Source organism: Labrus bergylta, chromosome 4 (genome assembly GCF_963930695.1).
Source record: "Labrus bergylta chromosome 4, fLabBer1.1, whole genome shotgun sequence".
In the NCBI taxonomy this organism is placed as follows: domain Eukaryota; kingdom Metazoa; phylum Chordata; class Actinopteri; order Labriformes; family Labridae; genus Labrus; species Labrus bergylta.
The window spans coordinates 25,648,448-25,669,089 of record NC_089198.1 but is presented as its reverse complement, the minus strand read 5'-3'; the positions used below and the strand labels follow the sequence as shown (position 1 = coordinate 25,669,089).

Sequence of the window (20,642 nt, the reverse complement as noted above, 5' to 3'; positions counted from 1 at the left end):
GTTATTTTCACATCATGGTTATATTTTTGTCCATGATTAGTCATTGCTTCTCTCTATACTCTGTCAGTAGCCCAATATGCTGATCTCCCCCTGCCATCATCATCCTCTGCCACATTTAGTTTCCTCGGATGGCTTCATTGTCTCTCCCATTTGGCCACCATCCCCATTCCCCATCATAACCAAGTGTCTGTTTGGATATTTGATGGATGGTGAATCAAAAGAATTTAGACGGTTGGGGGGCTGTTTTTTTTTTTTTTTTTTCATCATGGCAGGTCTGCAGTCTGCTGGGTGCTCTGAGGGCTCCTGTTGCGTGTCAGAGATCACATTAGCCTTTAATCTCACAAAAAGCCTCCGTCTGAAGAGAGAGGGAGCTCAGACTGACGGGCAGCCCCTACAGATGTTGATGTTGTATGTTATATAGTAAGCAGCATATGTGTGTGTGTGTGTGTGTGTGTGTGTGTGTGTGTGTGTACTATTGGGAAAGGTTAACTGTGCATGTGCTGGTGCAGATGATATAGATTGGATGTGCGTTTAAGAGGGTACATGGCAGATTGGTGACATTTACTGTATGTGCTGGCAGCTTATCCTAGGAGATTTGTTTGGCAGCTGTATGATTTGTGTGTTTGTGTGTGCGCTGAATGGCTCTCTGTGGCACTGCGTTGTCCACAGAGAGCACCAACCATCCATGGATAGGCAGAGAGAGCACATTTGCTTTGGACTGCTCCACCTTTGGTGACGCAGTCTAAAGCCAGCTGACATCCACTGATGAAGGTATGAACAGTGGGTTGTCTTTTTATTTCTTCACACTGACAAATGGCCCATTTTCTACCTTTGCATCGGTGAATGAACTCTGATAGATTTCCATTGATGAATTAGATCACTGCGACACACCTGACCTCTCCGTCATCCATTGATTAATGGAAATCAATGAATTATTTAATCACTTGATCAACAGTTCATAATGTCGGGTAGCATAAACATGGCCCAAAGAGGATCAAGATGGCAGGATGATTTGCATTATGACAAATTCAGACTTCTAAGACCCTAACTTAGATAAAACAAAACAAAACAAAAAACAGCCCAATATATGAATTAGAAATACAACTCCCATTTTGCTTAATAAGCTCTCTGTGACCTTTATAATTATAATACCTCCTGGAATTTCCATGACCTCTTTTAACCCACACCCTCATTATACCGAGGACATTGCATTAAAGCCTTCTAATTAGAAGAAGATTTGTGATGTTGACACACATCTAGATGTAAAGCAAGCTTATTAAGAGGAGAAGGGAACGGGGGGGATATAAAGGACAGGAGAGGAGGTGAGGAAAGACCTTCTAATTCACATTTTATTTACCCTTTGTTATTGCGTATCTGCTTATCCATGTTCTTCTAATAAAACTCCTCCCTCCTCTCTTTTTTCGAGTCGTTTACTCCTTTTATTTTTTACCATTTATCATGAAGGAGCTTTCAACATTTCTTTACAGAGACTCACTTCCTTAGCTTGCAGTTTTACGCTGAACTCCAAGAAAGATTGGTACAGAAAACGATTGAGAAACAAATCAAGTTAAGTGCTGTGAATTCTGCCTGACTGGAATTTTAATCAACGTCTGTTGTCGAGCAGCAGTGGGTCCATCCCTCCCTCCACTTTTCTATTATGAGTCCCTCAAGTGACTGTGAGCATGAACTGAGCTTTTAGAGTCACGCTGCTATCTCTTCATGGAGCTGTGGGTGGGTGTAGGCCAAATGTTAGGGTAAGTGATAGTAGGTGTGTTTTACTCTAATGTAGATTCCTGATGTGTGGTTGTAGGTTGGATGTAATGAGATAGAGAGAGAGTGTGTGTGTGTGTGTGCGCGTGTGTGTGTTTGCATGCCACTATGAATCTTGTCATTATGACTCTGACTTTATTACAAGAAAAGGAAAAACAACAACCTCTGCAGTTAAATAAAAATTCAGTTTAGTTTTTTGTTTAGGATTTGTATATTGGGTGAGGGACATTGGCTCTTATGCCAGAAGACTTTTGCTTTCTCAACTTGAACATCTTTAACTCTTTTCTGTAAGGTTAGTTGTTACATCATATTCACCAAACATATTCTGGGTAATCGATAAAGGCCACCAATACATCTGTTGGTGTGTGTTGATCAGATCTACTCATTTCCATAACTAATGTCTAATAATTTCCAAATCGCACTACCAGTTCCACTCCATTTGTTGGCAGGTTCTACTTGGAGAATTGTTACCAAAGAATAAAAGAAGAACTTAAAATCACCAAGTTTCAAGGCTTATTGCGAAAAAACAAACAAAACTAAAAATAATAACACAAACTCAAAGGTAATATTAGAGGACCCAAAACAATTATAGAATGCCAACAGTTTGGCATCTTATATAGGGATGTATTTTGACAGAAAGGAAACTCTGATTTACTTGAAGTTCCATTCTTAAACTGTCTATAAAAGGTAAAACAGTTCGTAATTAAACCAGTTAAAGTGACAGGTCAGAGATGGACACATGAAGTACACTATGTATTGTGCTGCAGGTGATGCTACATTGTCGGGTTCAACTGAGCAAGAATCTGTACCTGCATAAAGACCCCGAGGAAACTTTTTAATGCAGAGACTTTTTTTAAAGCACGCATTGCGTAAGTTTAGGAAATCATAAATGTAAATGTTTAACCTTGTTAAACTTTAACTTTATATGCTTTTGATGATGTGGATTTCATATGGAAAAGTATGTACATTTAAAAGTAAATTGTTATAAATATATTTTTTATTTGAAATTATTACAGTATCACATTAAAACTTGAAATTCTTCCAGAATGAGGGTTAATAATTCATAATGTAAACACTTTCCCCCTTTTAGATGGGGATAAACTTCATGTATATGACTCCAAAGGTCTAGAATGAAAAGGGAATTTTGTTCATACTTACAATAAAATATAAAGGATGCAAAAAATCTCTTGCACGTGCTACATGGAAATCACTATGGATGTGTGGGTCTTGTATGAGATACAATGTCTTTTGTAGTCAAGTAAGTTTTTACACGAGTCGTTTTAACAATTGATCCCCCAATGTCCTCACTTTTGTTTTTCTTGTCAGGCGCAAGTACAAGAAGACATCCCAGAGGTAAGAGCTGCTGCTGGGACTTTGGACCTTTATACCTCCTCATCCCTCCCACCTGTCCTTCCCTTCTCCTCCTCCTCCTCCACCTCCTCCTTGTCTTTTATTCTTGGATTTCCTCCCTCTGCCTCTCCCCTTCACCTCCGGAAATTGTTGCTGGACCTGCACCTACCTGTTTTTCTGTTCTCATGTTCAGTGTGACTTTTCTTTGAAGCACTTTGTATCTTTTTCATGCAGTTTGAATTAAAAGGTCTCACTTGTATGCATTCACATATATTTACCTCTTGCTCATGATTTCATAATGAAGTGTCAACCCATCATTGTTGAAGTTATATTACTAAGGTGTTCGGGAAATTAAGACAACTCATAGACCTTTAAATCTTGACAAATAGTTTAACTGCTGCATGCTCGCTATCCTCCTCATAATAAAACTTTTATTTGTTTAGTTCAGTCGAAGATGCTCAGGGGAAATCAGGCCCTCTGTTCACCGGGACATAAATGCATTTTAATACAAGCATGAAAGCAGGGATTAATTAATGCCACTGGATGAGTGGGTAATGTTGATTTAAGTATTATTTGTTTACAGTCTTTCTGTACTGATCTGAAAAACCTTCAAATCATTGTCCCTCATTTTTAATTTAATCTTTCTCTTTGAAAGTTTCTTTGTTTTTTTAATGCAGAGAACATAATGCTTGGAGTCCAGACCCAGGAGTCCTTAAACAACTCTAAAATGTTTAAACTCCATCTCTGAAAATGATAGGGAAAACATCTGAATACCAATATTGTATCTAATTTAACAGTTGAACTATGCAAGTGTTTTTATGCTGAGGTGTCAATCTTGCAGATCAGAGATAGTATCATCACTGGCTCGTAAGGCCACAACAAGGTGGGAGACTAACTGTTATTACTGTGACCTATACAGACGGAAATGAATTCAGTATGCAGCAAAAGAACAACATAACATGGAGAACAGATGTCATTTGAATCAGTAGTGTTTGGGGCACATGAGAGTGGAGAGAGTGTGTGAGTAAACTAAGTAAAGAGAAGACCTGAAGAGGCTCTAGAAATGCAGCATAACAAAGTGGGTAGCTTCAGGGGAGATGAGAGCGAGTGTGCATGCAATCACAAGGGATGTTTTCATCTGTTGGCACTGACAATTGCCTGCCCCACCCACCATTTCTCAGAACAGGTAAACCAAAGAGAGTTTGTCAGAAAGGGGCAGAAGTCATCACAATAGTCATAACTCCTGGATGTTCAAGTCACTGCCTAAAACGTCACTTTTTATTTCTTTTCTACACACCTCCTCACTCAAGTTGAAGTCTTTAACAAATTGATATTTTGTTTTACTATAGTTCCCTTTCTTCCAAGAACACTTTCTGACTTTCATCTTCTATGTTACAACCAGGATCAAGCCTATGTGTCCTGTTGAACATTAACATTTAATTGAAGTCATAAATGTGTCTATAATTTATTTTTGTACCATTTTTTTTTTTTTTTTTTTAGCAAATAAGAGTAAATATTGCATTTGTGGGTGATAGTTAAGGATTTGCATTTGAAAAAAACATTTGGTGCTCTAGGGAGTACTTCATGGAGCAGGATGTTCGAAGCAGGACTGACTAAAAAAAAACTACACTGTGGATGTTCATCATAATGAAGGGACATGTCACAGCAGTGTGCCTCATGGCTGTTTTTGGACAACAATTGAGCTGTAAGGCACAGACCTATGATCATTACCTATTTTTAATACTTATTAGCAGTGTAAACACATTGTTTTCAAAAATATATTTTTTAGTTTGGGCATGGATGTAAAATGGCTCAAAAAACCTTTGTGTCACAGAAACCTGGAATGTTTTCTCTCATGCTGAAGTAAAGTCAACAATTTGGAGAAAGTATTGGCACTAGTTGTCCAAGCTCTGAGAATAGAAAAAATAGTTTGCCTTGGCTCCACTCTAATGCGGATTCATGGCGTTTACCTTTGAACTCTAGGACTGCTGCACAGTTAGAGTAATTAAACAAAACTCGCGTCATCCAACTTATTGGCCCAGCATGTGGTCGTTTGGAACGGTATAGAACTTGGAGAGTCTCACCCTCTCTACGCTCCTTTCTCTCTCTCTCTCTCTCTCTCTTTCTGCTGGGTGGGTGAGTTGCTGTGTGGAGGAGCTGGGTGATTGACAGCTCCATATGTGTCTGTGTAATTACAGTCAGGCTAATTGGCAGCGAGGAACACTGGGACATTGTCATTACTGACACACGAGTACAACCCCTCACACACGCAGATGGAGGGAAAGATAGCCCCCTTCACAGAGGGAGGGAGTTGGAAGTGTGTGTGTGTGTGTGTGTTTGCTTGTTTGGGATGCATGTAAGGAGTTAAAGAGTAAAAGCCTATATAACCATAGTCTGTGTAAGCCTTTGTGTGAATTATGTGGGTTTGGTCATGACAGGCAGGGAAACTGTTTCCACGTTACTGTGTCGGTCTTTGATCACATGGTCACTATTGTGATCTTTTTTTTGTTTTAAATATCAATTGACATTTTTCCAAGCCCCGTCCCCCCTTAGTTACCGTTTCTATGCCTGTCAAGCATTCTATTCTTGCACAGCACATATGCATACGGTGACACTGGTGGAAGATGTACCACATGAATTCCTTACCGTTCTTTGCAAACATGGGTAGGCCTACTCTAAGACGGATCTGCAATCTCTTGGCGCAGAACCCTTTTCCAGTACCCTTCTGGTTTCTGTATGTAGTACGAGGAGTATTCTCCACTGGTGTTTTAGCATTGGCTGAATGTGTAGGAACATTCAGCCAACGCCCTTGCCATATGAAGAGCGAAGGAGGTACAACACATCTCAATGCAATTGTGGAACCCATCAGCGGTTGTCTAACATCATTTTAAGTTCAATTTATTTCTGCTAAAAGACATCTGCTTGCAACTGCAGCTATCAGCCAGTCCAGCTCTAAGAAGTATCGCTACTCAAGTTGCTAGTTGGACTGTAAACAATGGCAACACAGCGAAAAGAGCGGAGAAAAGTAATTCCTGGAAGTCCTTTATCGCTAATACCTGGTTACACCGGAAGCTCTAAAAGTTGCTGGTTGCTCCAAAAGTCTATATCATTATCAGAAGATAGCCAATGGGTTACAGATGTTGACAGAAGCATACTTATTGATTCTCTTTTTAATTCTACTATTGATTTTGCTTGCTGAAGTGACCACTTTTGCTTGCAGATCTTTGTTAGTATTAGCTAGCTAGCTAAATGTTATGCTAGCTCAATGAATTGTTTAAAAACACTGTCATTGGCAGTGTAACTTGTTTGAGAATGAAAACTTTGCAAAAAGTCTAAATAAACATCTTATGGTAAAGGTACATGAAAAAATGGACCCTTAAAAAAATTCTACTTATGGTATCTACAGTATACTCTTATAGAATATGGGCAGAAATATGTCAGCAGAAACTGAATTGAAATTTGGTATATTTGTATTTGAATTGCTCACCTTGAATAATTGAATTACATATTCCAGTTTAAATCACACAATTTGAATGTGTATTGCTAAACTGAATCTAAAATAGCATAATTTGAAATTAATTTTTACTAGTTTGAAACTGAATTTTGAAAACACTTGAAACTGTAAGATGGCGGAAACTGCAAGATGGCGGAAAGTGTGTGCTCAGGCTCGGCTCCAATCAGCCGGCCACGTTTAAAACCAGTGATTTACGAGACTGCTGATGGAAAAACCATCGTTGAGGACGAGTTTCTTAATTTCTAATTTTGTCTGCACAGTGAGGTCTGCGCATTAAGGCATGCGATTAAACTCCAGGCTGACATTGGTGAGAACCTGCACACGGCTACTACTTCCATTGACAGCAGAGTTACTGTTATTGAACGACATCTGGAACTTAGTTGGAGCGGCGGAGTCGGCCTGGATAGTGGGGTTGGAGACTCTGCTATAGACGGCGACGCGTCTGCGGCTGTGCGCTTCACGGCCCCTCCGGACGGCGGTGATTCTACCGGCGGTGATCTAAAGCCTGCTTCCCGCACGGAGTTGACCCCGAGTCGTGCCGGGGTTGGCGCGAGGGCTTTGGCTTTGAACGCAAGTGTGAGTGCTGGGGGGATCACAGCAGTGCCAATCTCGCCGAAATGGACTAAGGCGGTGAAAAATGGCAGACGGGCGATTACCGATGAGCAGGCTGCAGCAGCAAAACGGCGCGGTCAGAAAACTGTGCAGAGGAGAGCTAAGCCTATTATTGGTACTGGTGCTCAAGGAAACATAAAAGTGGTGAGCACGAAGATGGTGAGTGTTTCCTCTACTAAATTTTCACCAGATCTTGACGCGGAGACGTTGTCTAACTATCTTAAAGAAAAGCTTGGTAGAGATGTGAACTGTCAACGTATTGTCGCTACCAGCAGCAGATACAGCTCATTCAAGGCTTGTGCTGAATGTACTGACATTGCTGAGATGTATAACCCAGAACTGTGGCCTGAGGGCTCACTTATGCGCCGCTACTATGAGCCTAGGAAGGCGGAAGCCATTGGATCCCGCACAGCTATGGACATGCTGGGTGCAAGTGTGCCCATTGCTGCTGCGGCTATGCCGTCCACTTAATCTCTAATGCAAGTTATATCATATAACTGTCGGGGGCTGCACATTGGCAATAGCGCTGGAGACAGGGCTCGACGTACAGTTGTTGAAGACTTGCTGCAAAATTGTGAAATCTTGTGTCTACAAGAAACGTTTCTATCCAAACAGGATTTGGGGAAACTAAACTCTTTTAATGACAATTTCCATGGGGCTGGTGAATCCACTACAGATCTTACTTTGGGAATAGTGAGAGGAAGGGTAGCAGGTGGTGTGGCAATCCTATGGCATAAAAAGCTGGACCCTGTAATAAATGTAATATGGTCTGGAGTTGACTGGTGTATTGCTGTGCAGTTGAAGATTGATAACAAAGTGTTCACTATTTTGAATGTATACACACCTTATGAGTGTCAGGCAAATGAGGATGTATACTTGAACAGTCTTGCATTTATTAACTCATTTATTCATGACAATCAGTCTAGTAGTGTTTTTGTGGTTGGTGATATGAATGCTGATATTTCAGATAGAAGGTCAATATTTGCTAAACATATGTCACAGTTTTGTGATGATAACAGACTTTTATTATCCAGCCAAATGCTTTTACCGGCAGGCAGTTACTCTTAAATAAGTGAGGCCTGGCACACAACATCATGGCTTGATCATTGTATTAGCACTGCTGATGCCCATGAGATTCTGCATTACATGGAAATCTAATATGAGAAATCAATGTCTGATCATATACCATTTATAATGTCTCTTGATGTTGAAAATCTACCTGAGATGATTAATGAGGTCAGTAATACTACAAACACTAAAGCTAAACTGGATTGGGCTAAACTCACCAATGAAGACATCTTATCATACTATGGGAAAACTGATATCCTTCTTAGTGGTGTATATTTACCGAGAGGTGCAATTATGTGTTCTGATGTAAACTGTAATGAAATTTCAAACTGTAAAGATCTCTGTGCTATGTACAATGATATTGTTGGAGCTGTGTATGAGGCCAGCAGGTCATCTCATAATTATTCTAAAAGGGCAAATTCTAACACCAAGCCAGGTTGGAGAAAGCATGTAGCTGCTCATCATGCAGAAGCTAAGGAGGCATTTAAAGCTTGGGTTCAGGAAGGCCGACCCAGACAGGGGCCTGTCCTGGATTATAAAAAGCTTACTCTCTCAAGGTATAAATATGCAGTTCGTTATATATCCAAAAATGAACAAATGATGAGAGCATGGCTGCTAAATAAGAATGTGATTGAATTTTGGAAGGAGGTGAGAACGCTAAACAGGAGCAATACATTGCTACCTAGTACAATAGAGGGAGTCTCTGGAGCTGATAAAATCGCTGAATTGTGGAAACAGAATTACTCGGCTTTATTTAATTTTGTTAAAAGTGACCCATATAAAGTGGGTAATATTGCCAACAGGGATGCAGTAGGAATCACAACCATTGAGGTATCTGAAGCTATTGCACAATTATCTGTAAATAAAGCAAGTGGCTCAGATCAGATCACTGCAGAGCACCTTAAGTTTGCGAGCCCCAAAGTGGCTGCTCTACTTGCCATATGTTTCACTGGCTTTATGACACATGGGCTGTTGCCCGACTCTATGTTGGCTGTAACTCTTGTGCCTGTCATTAAGAACAAAGCAGGCAAGATTGGGAGCATGGACAATTATAGGCCAATCGCACTGGCAAGTGTGATTTCCAAAGTTCTGGAGAGTATTCTTTTAGATCGATTGGGTGATTATATTAATACCAGAGACAATCAATTTGGTTTCAAACCGAAGCATGGCACTGAGTTGTGTATTTATAGTTTAAAAGAAATAGTGGAAATGTATAGAGGGCGAAATTCCTCTGTTCTAATTGGCGTTATTGATGCCTCTAAGGCATTTGATCGAGTCAATCACCAGAAGCTATTCAAAAAATTAAATCAAAAGGGTGTACCTGCTAGCATTATAAGAATACTTGCATACTGGTATGCTAACCAGAGTATGCAAGTCAGATGGGGCAGTAGTGTCTCTGGTCCCTTCAGTGTTGGTAATGGAGTTCGACAAGGCGGGCTACTGTCACCAGCCCTCTTCAACCTGTATATGAACGATTTATCTGAACAACTGAATGGCTGTAGAACGGGCTGTATGATTGGCAACACTGTGATAAACCATTTAATGTATGCAGATGATTTGGCCATTTTCTCTCCCAGTAGTGCTGGGTTTCAGCAGTAGTTAAATGTGTGTACAGAATATGGTGCCAAACATGATGTGCAATATAACTCAAATAAGAGCAGTGTGATGATATGTAGGGCAAAGGGAGATAAGGACCTCCACTTTCCTCAGTTTTATCTTTCTGGGGAAGAACTTTGTGTTTGTTATAAAGCCAAATACCTCGGACACTTAATAACAGATCAAATGTCTGACGATGACAACATTTTTAGACAGTGTCGTACATTATATGCCCAGCCAATATGTTGTTCTGATCATGTAAAGATATGTCTCTTTAGAGCATATTGCACTCCCCTGTATACTGCCCCCTTATGGGGTAAGTTCAAAAAATCAAGTATGCATAGACTTCAGGTTGCTTACAATGATTGTTTTAGGATCTTACTAAAAAAAAACAAGGTGGAGTAGTGCAAGTGAGCTATTTGTGTATGCAGGAGTTAACACCTTACAAGCTTTATTGAGGAACCTGATGTACAGATTTATCGGTCGCTTGAATGATTCTAAGAATGTAATTATAATGCTGCTGTCAAACCCAAGTTATAGTGCAGTACGCTACCAGTCATACCTTTGGAGACATTGGAATAAGTGCCTTTTATAAGAGGTGGGAATGTTTTTATTGTATATGTGTGTTGTCTATTTTTTACTATTTCTTTTTCTTATTTTTTGTATTGTATGTCTTTTAAAATGGACCTTGAGTCTAATAATAAAAGTTGATGATGATGATGTATTTAGCATGCTGAAACTGAATACACTTTCTTGTAACTGTACACTTTTTCCACACTAGTCTTCAAATTCAGTTCTCTCTACAAATTTGACGTCCATGCTAATAATTCAGATTTACTATCTTTGAGTGAAAATATTTTAGAATCAGACGTTTATTTTTTACAAAGTCACGAAACACACAGTCAGAGGTAATGATATGCTAACACTTGGAGGTAATGCTCGGGGGGGGTCAAGGTAACTTAAGTAGATAGAAAGCTACTAGTTAGCCAGAAACGCTACTGTTTGCAACCAATGTTAAAGCAGTTTAATCCATTGCTCACATTTTTGCTTTCAATTTTTGGTTTGGAGAGGCAGAAAAAAAGTTGCTTCAATGTGCAAGTATGACTTAAACTGCACAATGCTTCTGCTTGCAGAGAAATTTATATTTTGACAGCCCAACAGTGCCTAATAGCAGTTGCTAAGCTCTGATTGGTCACTTGTTGAAAAGGGGATGAGTTTACCGACCATTCCATTTCAAAATGTGCCTTTGACAATGCTCTGTGTAATCTTGTGCCTCTGAATGTGAAAGAGAGCAATTTGATTCTATCCATTTGTTGAGAAGGAAAAAAGCACTTTTCCCTCAACAAGGCATTGATCACCAAAGCACCACCATTCACAGTGATTACTCACCAACAAAGCAACAAGAACATTGTTGGTGCATCTCTCTGACAGGAGTCTGAATACTGCACTGAATGAAAGAGGCTTTTACTTTGGCCAGTAAATATTCTACAGTGGTCACTTCTTGTTTTTCTGGCTTTTAAAAGCTTTAAGTGTGTTGCCATCTGATCCTGTCATGCCTCCAGCTTTAAATGCCCGCATGCAGCCTGCTCAATTTGCCAACTCCGTCCACAGTGCCTGTGTGTTTATGTGAGAGTTTAGTGTATCCTGTCTCCCTCTCAGGAATGCTGTGTTCGTTCAGATTGCAGCATTGGACTTGCTGCAGGGCTTGTTTCAGGGAAAGTAATGACTCAGGCTGCTCAGACATCTACTGCCTACGTCTTCTCCACTTTGCTCCATGTCTTTGCTCAATGTGTGTTTGTTAATATGTATATGTACAAGACAGAAGTATTACGTCTCAGGGGCACTGTCTCTGTTTGTTTCTTTGTTTGTCCCCATTACATTTTTCCCATGTGTGTTTCTCTCTATGTTCTTTCTACACTTTGTTGAAGAGCTGTTGTTGAGTCTTTTTGGGGAAGGTTTAAGTCTTTATTTAGTTAGGATTAGTTGGAGGCAAACCAAGTCTTGAGTCCTTAATGCAAAGACCAATAAAAGTAGTACGTTATTATATCATGTTTGATTTTTGGTTTGCCTAAACGGGGACTAAGTTTCTTACTTGAAATACATATGGTTTGCTTCCAAAGTATTAAGATAAATATAAAAAAGTTGAGTCTTGATCCAAGTCTTATCTCCAGTTCTGGAAAAATCGCAAGACACTGAGGCAATTTTTCCACAAGGACATGAATGCTGGGACTTCATCCTCTCCTGCTGCTGTTAACTTCTGTCGGGACTACTGGAGAGTGGTTAAAGAACAGATAGAGAGAGAGAGAGAGAGAGAGAGAGAGAGAGAGAGCCCTCAGTGACACTGAATGGAACTGAGCTGAGGGAAAGGGATGGGCTTACTTCACATGCGCTTGTAATCAGGGTTTTGTTTTTAAAATTTTTGACCAGAATTTTTTTTTGATGTGGCTGTGCCACCCTTCTACATCGGCCCCTGAGTCTGTGCCTTTTTTGGGGGGAATTGTAGCAACCTGGGTAGAATTAACCATCTCATATTTAAAAACTTCAACACAAAAACATTTCTATGCTAAGTCATGCATTGTTAAGCTTGATATATATGCAGCAAATTAACATATTTATGAATCTACTTCTTAAACTTAAAATAAGGAACCATCTTACTACACCATTTTGGCACGTGGAGGAACAAACCTGCTGACATGCCTAGTTACGGTTGCTAAGCTGTGATAGGATGATCTCCGATCAGGGGAAAGGTTTAGCAAATGGTTGTTTCGAAATGTGTCTTTGACTGATCTCTACTTAATCAGCCAAGGCATTGATCACCTAAGCAGCACCACTCACAGTGATTGTTCACCAACAAAGCAACAAGTAGATGGTTAGTGCATCTCTTTGACAGCCGTCTGAATACTGCACTGACACAGTGGCCACAGTGATCACAACTTGAAAGCGGCTTTAAGTGTTCTTCCTTCCGATCCAGCCTGGCCTCAAGCCTTAAATGGCCTCATGCAGTCTGCCACGTTGTCATCTCTGTCTCCTGTCTCTCCCTCAGGACTGCTGTGTTGGTTCAGATTGTAGCCTTGGATGCTCTGCAGGGCTTCAGTACATGTTTCAGCAAAAATAATGACTCAGACTGCTCAGGCATCTACTGCCTACGTCTTCTCCACTTTGCTCCAACCTTTCACACTCGATCTGCGTTTGTAAATATGTGCTTGTACAGGACAGAACATTTAAGATTTACATGCAGTGGCTGTGTTCCTGTTTGTATATAAATACTGTAAACAGTTTATAACTTCTAGTTTATGACACCGATTTCATTTGCGAAAATGACACCTGCATAAAATACCATGAGAGGGATCATTGGATAAAAAAAATCTACATATTTACTCAGAGAAAAAAAAGAGAAAGAGCAGCAGGGAGGAGGACAGATATCATCAGGATGAGAGCCTGAAGGGGAAATGGAACTCTTTGGTTAATGTCAGTAATCAAGGAGCAAATCTTCCAGGCATTGGCTGCCTTTCAAGAACAGCTCATTAGATGCCATTACTAAAGCCTCGCTGTCTCTCTTTTCTGTGGTTTGGGACCATTTTTCAGTCATCACAACTTAAGGGCTATTTATTGGAGATGATTCATTCGGGGCAACAATGCATGTCCTTATTGGTTTTGGATTAGCTGGCCAAACAAATAAGTGTCTTTTGAGCAATGAGGTCAGAAATGACAGAGGCAATAAAGATGATGATGTGCTCAGATAATGAGAATAAAGAAGATGCACACACCAGTTACCAATTAAAAACAACAATTTGATGCACATATCACTTCATGTTCACTCAATACTCATTTAAATCATTGTTTATCTATAAAAAAACAAGACAGATTGTAGAAAAAAATAACTATCATATGTAATTGCTTTAACTTATTGTGTTAATAATAACAATGTACTCAGAAAAGGACAAAACTATTAATATACTAATTCATTTCATGGCCTTCCTTATATAAAAAAATTGGTTGATATAGTTTTTAGTCCCTCTTCAAATTTTGTCTCTTCTTTTTCAGTTATTTTCAAATTAGATATTTCTTTGTGCAAAACTCAAGACACGTTCACTAAATGTAAAAGAAAAAAAGAAAACTAAGCCTTAATTTAATCCACATAAAGCTATTTTTTCTAATATATCCCAGGCATTTTGTTACTTACATTGAAGTTAGCATTCTTTCAAATCTTTTGTGTTATATAGCCAAATGCAGATGTAACTCCATCATTTTTGCCCATGGCTAATTCAGAGGGAAGATGTGTTTTTGAATCAAATTTCTTCGTGTTTCTTCAAGCAAAAACACAAGCTTGATCACGCCTCTCTTGCTGTTTTTCCTTCTCCTTCTTTCTTCCTCCCTCCCTTCCTTCACCCCATCTCCTTCTCTCTTCTTCTACCTTGATAATTAGAGGGGTAATTGCCCAGCTCAAACGAATCTTAAAAGCTTGAGCTAATTACATTCTTCTCAACCAATCTTTATTCTCCTTTTTCTAATTTCTCTCCCAACTGCTCCACATGAGGTGCTCCTTTCTTATTGGAAGCAACCGCCTCAGTTAACATGAATCACTGCTCGTCACAGCTTTTTCAACCTCCCAGGTGCTCAGCCGCACCTTCCTGTGTGTGCATGAGAAGACAAGCTGAAGAAAACAAAAAACTAGAAGTACACATTCTGTAATACATGCAGCTATTTCACACACGTATGCATCATGTGCTCACGGGGATAGACAATTGCCTGTATTTACTCTTAAATGTGATGGATTTCCATTTCAGGAGACACAATATCTCTCAATAGCCTCACACAAAGAGGCTTTCAAATTGATTTTTCTCCTCGCTTATCTTAAAGTGACATGGTAAGAGGCCAAGTGTATGCACAAGTGCTGCATTTTCGTTCTGCAGCAAAGGGTTTCATCGCTGATTATTTCCTCCCTGGTTTGCCTACCTCAAGAAGACATTATTGAGTTAAGTGTATTACTATTCTGAAGATTGATTACAAAGCCTAAATGTTAGGCTTTTACCCTAAGTAAAGGCTAAAATGAGAGCATGAAATTCAGATAACCATCTCACAAGCTGTCCCCCTCCTACCATTTGCTAATGACAATATTGCAGATTTATGGAGCAGATTGTGTAATATGGTTGGTTATATCTGCCCTTCCTCCTAAAACCCTCTTGCCATCTATTCCACTTTTGCCTTGGTCCCTTCTGGCTGTTTGTCCAGAGGGTGGAGGCAGGTGGATGGGTATGTTTCAACATTTCAGTGTTTGTGTGTGTGTGTTTAAAAAACATGTAGGAGAAAATATTTGGTCACACTTTGTGAGAGTGAGGCATTCTAAGGTGTTCTATATGCTGATGTGTGTACTCGTGTGTGATACCCAGCAGCCACCAGAGTGTGTCTGCTGGTGTGGGTGTGTGTTGTTTTTCTTTCCATTCAGCTATCCATCACCTCAGCTCATTCATTTTCAGCTAACCCGGTCATTTGAGTCCTAGCGGGAGTCGCAAATCTCACTTAAGTGTATTCAGATACCCTCTGTGGCCCACAGCCTCTGTCATATCCAATTTGAAAGACCAGGTCGGCAAAAAAAACTCTTTTATCCTGTATCAATATCTTGATACGGAATGGAAAAAAAGCATGAGATAGGTATAGACAATGTTTTTGTATACTGACTAACATACACTGCTAAACATACACTGGGAAAGAGCACTGAGGGATCAGGCTTGACGAGAATATAAAATGACTACACTATCACTACAAGCAGGAATTGTACTGCATGATTGGATATTTTGTAATATACAGATTCAGCATCAACTTTCTTGCAACTTGCCAGATATGTAAATTAGTAACATTTCCTCATTATGTTAATGGAGAGTGCAATCAGGGGGGGGGGGAGGCATTAAGCTTACCTCAAAATGTATTTGCTGTTTAAATTAGTTGAATATAAATGTAATTTCTTGGAGACAGTGTTGAAGTTATGCATTCATCTTGATGTGTATAGGCATTGTTGGATGTGATCCAGGTGCATAGGAGTGGTGTTAGAAAACGTTGATTCATTTTATTATTGCAGTATTTAGTTTTTTGATGAGTGCATCCTCATACACCTCTCTATAAATTTAGATGGTTAAAATGCAAAGATTTTTTTGGTTATCGGTATCTGTAATGTTGATTCCCTTGCTCTCTCTCCTCCCAACGAAGAATAGTAAATCTCATGCAAAATTCCTTCCTGTTTACCTTATCCCCTAGATGGTGGCAAATATTTGCAAACCCTGCACTGGTCTAGAGATAAAGAAAAGGTCAAATAAATACTGAGCAAGCAGACAAAGCAGGTATGGTTAGCGTATATACCTGCTACATGCACTCTTTTTTTCACCAAAATGATATCAATTCAATATGACTAGGATTTCAGTCATCTAAACATTTGAGCCCTGACTCCTTAAATGGCCATTTAGATTAAAAAATCACATCATTCAAAGTAACCACCCGACAGACCAAAACCATGTTGAGTACCAGGCTGGGAACATCTTTACATCTGCTGTAAAAATTGACATTTTTTATGGGGCCTTACAGGGATTTTTGCCTTTGGCGCCAGCCTCAAGTGGATGTTTAAGGAACTGCATTTGTTCTTTCAAGGCTGGACGGAGGTTGCCACTTGCAATTAACTTGTTTAAAACAGACCTCAGGCAGACTCCTTGTCCATGTGAAAGCAGAGAGTGAACTTTAACAAGCATTCAGCCACTGTTGGATGGAAGCCAAGGAGAAAATGGCTTGATTAGTGATGTGGTGCTAATCAGCTTGTTGCTGCTTAGCTGTTATGTAAACAGTGGACAGTGAAGGATTTGGCATTGTGAAGTGAAACATGTTGTTTGTCACTTGGGAGAAAGAATAGGGAAAGATGAATAAACACTTAAGATGTTTGCGCCTGTTTGTGCGTATGTGTGTGTGTGTATATGTGTGAGTTTGTGTGTAAGAGTGAGGGAGAGGGAGGCACAGAGAGTGTGGCATGTTTGGAAATGTTCATCATATCTTCTTTTATATGTTTGCAGTAACGTGTGTTGTTCAGTGTAAAAAGACACACTGAGAATCAAAGCAGTGACGCACTCAGGTCTCTGCTTTCCTTCACAGTTTGTCTAACACACTCCTGACACGCTACACTAAACATCCTTTCCAGAAAATAAACAGTCAGTGCACTCAGCTGCTCCATGTTATACAGTCTGATTCATGGTGACAAATACTGTGTGTCACACACATTGTTCACCTCCTTGATCACATTCAAGACCTGACACATAAGAGACGATGGACATGCATGTAAACCGTCACTTTCAACCCTGCTGAAAAGTTTACGAGTTTTTAATTCTTCTCTCGAATAATGAAAATAAAGCCGGAGAATTTTAACGTGCTTCATCACAGCTTGATATTGAGATGATTTGATCAGGCCATGCTGGAGGCTATTTTATGAAGGAAAGTAATGAAACCCAATATATAAATGATGCATGATTTTAACAAACAAAATAATTGCTTTCCAAGTTTTGGCTCTTTTTGCTGCTCAAAAAAAGCTGAATATCTTAAATTATGACCTACCATGCCCAGAGAGTAAGATATGAAGTATTATAAAGCTCAGTTTCCCGTAAGGAAACAGGAACAGCATGAATCATATTATTGCATAGAGAGTTTTTGATTAGCAATGATACCTTGTAATTGGTTCAATTTAACAATGTGACCTCTTGTGGTTTTAACACGATGTAATTTCAAAAACTAGTATTACTGCTGTTTTCATCAATCTTTAATGGTTTAAAAACTCAGGATGACAAGCTAAGTTCGTGGGCTCATTGATGATCGAGTTGATTTAACAATAAAGTATTTACTTTATTTGTTGACTTAGTGACTAGTCTGTGAATTGGTAGCCTCATCTTGTACCTTTCAAACCAAATAATTTGTAAATAAGCTCTTATAAGGGGTTTGTAGACAGAACCATCAGAAATATTTTTGGAATATTAAACTCCAATAATATAATATCTTCTGACAGTTTTCTTTAAAAAAAAAAAATCAGGACCGTGACAAAAGCACATTATGCTTGGGGGGTACAAACGTGGCAGGACTCTTTAAAATACAAATTATGTAGTGGTGATGCTGATTCCTAAACGATCACTGACAGAGTGACGCATTTCTGTCCTAGAATTGTTACATTCATATATGCAATAAGCTTTGTAACTCATTTATTAAACTGTGTAATAGTGAGATTTCATTTGATTATATAGGGTTTATGTGAAGCACACACTCTTAATGGTAGTAGTTAAAATGCATTATCCCTATCACAATAAGAACAGTAGCTGGATGATACTGGTTCCACAGGGGGTTTGGGCACTCATACTGGGCCAGGAAAAAGCAATGTTCTGTGACAAAATACAACTTTGGTGCAGAATGACTCATTATGTATTTTCTCCATTATCTCCTGTAGTGAAGGGGCCCACTCACCATGGGACCAATGTATAGTATAATGTACTGTGATGTCTGTTTTTGGTCCCCTGAAAATGTAACCACATCTGAGTTATAGAAAGATTGCTACATTTAAAAGTTTGAGTGTTTGCTGAAGGCATTTGGGTTTTCGAGATGGATTTAAGGGATAGTTTAAGGGTTGTAGTGGAACTTTTTTTTCCTTTTTCTATTTTTCTTCTGGCATGTAAACACAATAGTATAATGACAGATCTTGCATTAAAATCATATAGCCTTCTGTACCATCTTATATGTCCAGTAGGCTGTTTTGTATAGCACCACACCAGAAAAAATGACATTAAGTATCAAATGTTAAAATATTTTTCTAGGTAAAAGGATACAGGTAAGTAAGAAACGTTCTCCGCTTTTATTTTGCAGTTTGTCTTTTCCCAGTCAGCTGTGTCCAACTTAATGTCAATGTCTGGCATTATTGATTCAATGTGAACCAATGCAGTGTCACAGAATGCCTCTTAAAATGATTCAGCTGCTCAGTAGTCACTGATAGAGGACCACACCTCTATATTTTAACATAACCAAAACAATCCAATTTAATTACATGTTTATTCTGAAAATTAACTTGATGGCCATGTGAAAAAAATAAACCAAAACAAAACAAGTGGAAACATCTGGTTAGCTAATTTTTTAGATGTGTGGTGCAAAATGGATTGTGTTTTTGTAACCCTAACCCAGAGGAGACCGATTCTGGAGTGAGCAGAAAAAGAAGGGAGGATTGGATTTTCATGGAGAGTCTGTCATTTGCAAAATGATTTTATGAGGTCGTGTACAGTCTGGCGTATTAACAAATACTTTTTTGTCAAATCATACCCAATCATCAATGAGTCTGTAGCTCTACTTGTCATTGTGAGTTTTTAATACATTTGATTGATACATTTGCTCCAGTGTTTTAACAATCTTCAAAAAGCAGCATGTCACTGCACTTGAAGTATTTTGTGACCTAAAGTACCGGTAAATGTCAGAAATTACTTTGTGTTGTCCTCTGACTTCATTTACCTGCTGCCACTTTTATCAATGTTTATTTACCTCAGTTTGTTGTTCCCTACATCACCCAGAATTACTTTGTACACCCCTAGTGAATGGTCCTGAAATTATAGTGCTGTTTACCCTCACATTTATAACTTACAGCTGTGTAGAGGAAAACTTTTGTAGAAAAAGTCCTTGAAGTGAGAGTTTTCTTGGGGAAAATAGAGTGATGTATATCTCCCTGTATGATTACTGAATGACAGTAAATCTTAAGAGTACACAGTGTATACTCTGATGCACACCTGATTGACAGCTGTGTGTATGAGAATGAAGTAATCTTGAACTTACTGCCCAAAAATGTTGCTTTATTTTAAAAAGTCACACTTTGCTGCTTTATATACAAATAAAGGGTCCAAAAAAAAACCTGCCACTTCCACTGCCAGTCTTGTGGCCAGTTCAAAGTATTTCAGCGGTAAATGGTAAAGGACATTTTTTAGTTTAGTGTATTTACACCCTCAAATACATTCTTTTTTGCTACGCCTGCAGTGATTCCCACACATAGTCTATACCTATCTGGCCTGCCTAGGTTAATTAACAGCCACTAATTTGCTTCTTTTTTTTCTGAATAAGATTGAAAAACTAGTGGATAATTTCTTCTGACTTTCTGTAGGAAACACTGATCTAACTCATTTAAATAAATGAGTGAGCACTAAATCATTTCTTCTGGGGTGTTTTCAGATGTAACGGTCTCATTAAGTGAAGAGAAATATGTTGTTTGAGGGAAAATGGGAAATCAATGAATGATTAAATTTGAGTTGCGACAAAGAGAAAAGGAAAAGCATTGGAATGATTAATCGTATAGGAAAATAAATGAATGCCTTGTGCAAACAAATTAAATGTTTAAACTCATTTTTTAAATCAAATTGTACTCCCCTTCTAGTTTAAGAGCTTGAAAAGACAAGATTCAAGCTATCTACATCAGATCCATATCCTGCTCTCTATGGATCTGTGTGCTCAGAAATGGTGGATGTTTATTTGCAACAATAATACTCAAGGACATACTGATAACAAATTCTTTACCCAAGAGGCATCTTTTTTTTCCAGTGAACGCTGGCAGAAAGCTTGGTTGTGTGTTGCTTTAATTCATATTGTACTAGGGACAAATATGGTTGTTGAAATGCGGAATTGTCCAAATGTGAGGCCCTCTTAATAATAGCTCAATAGTTCATTGAGAAAAAAGTGCTGCGGCTGC

The 20,642-nt window shown here is 39.0% G+C and overlaps 1 protein-coding gene across 3 annotated transcripts in view; it reads left to right on the top strand.

The window, feature by feature from the left end:
* pde1cb (phosphodiesterase 1C, calmodulin-dependent b) overlaps positions 1–20,642 on the top strand; it is a 92,116-nt gene that overhangs the window by 24,994 nt on the left and 46,480 nt on the right. The window contains exon 2 of one of the 3 annotated variants that reach the window (XM_020635247.3): positions 3,097–3,123. The exons of the other annotated variants lie outside the window; for them this stretch is intronic. Coding sequence (XP_020490903.2) covers positions 3,097–3,123 — 27 coding nt within the window. The remainder of the gene's footprint in view (positions 1–3,096; positions 3,124–20,642) is intronic. 3 annotated transcript variants of the gene reach the window in all.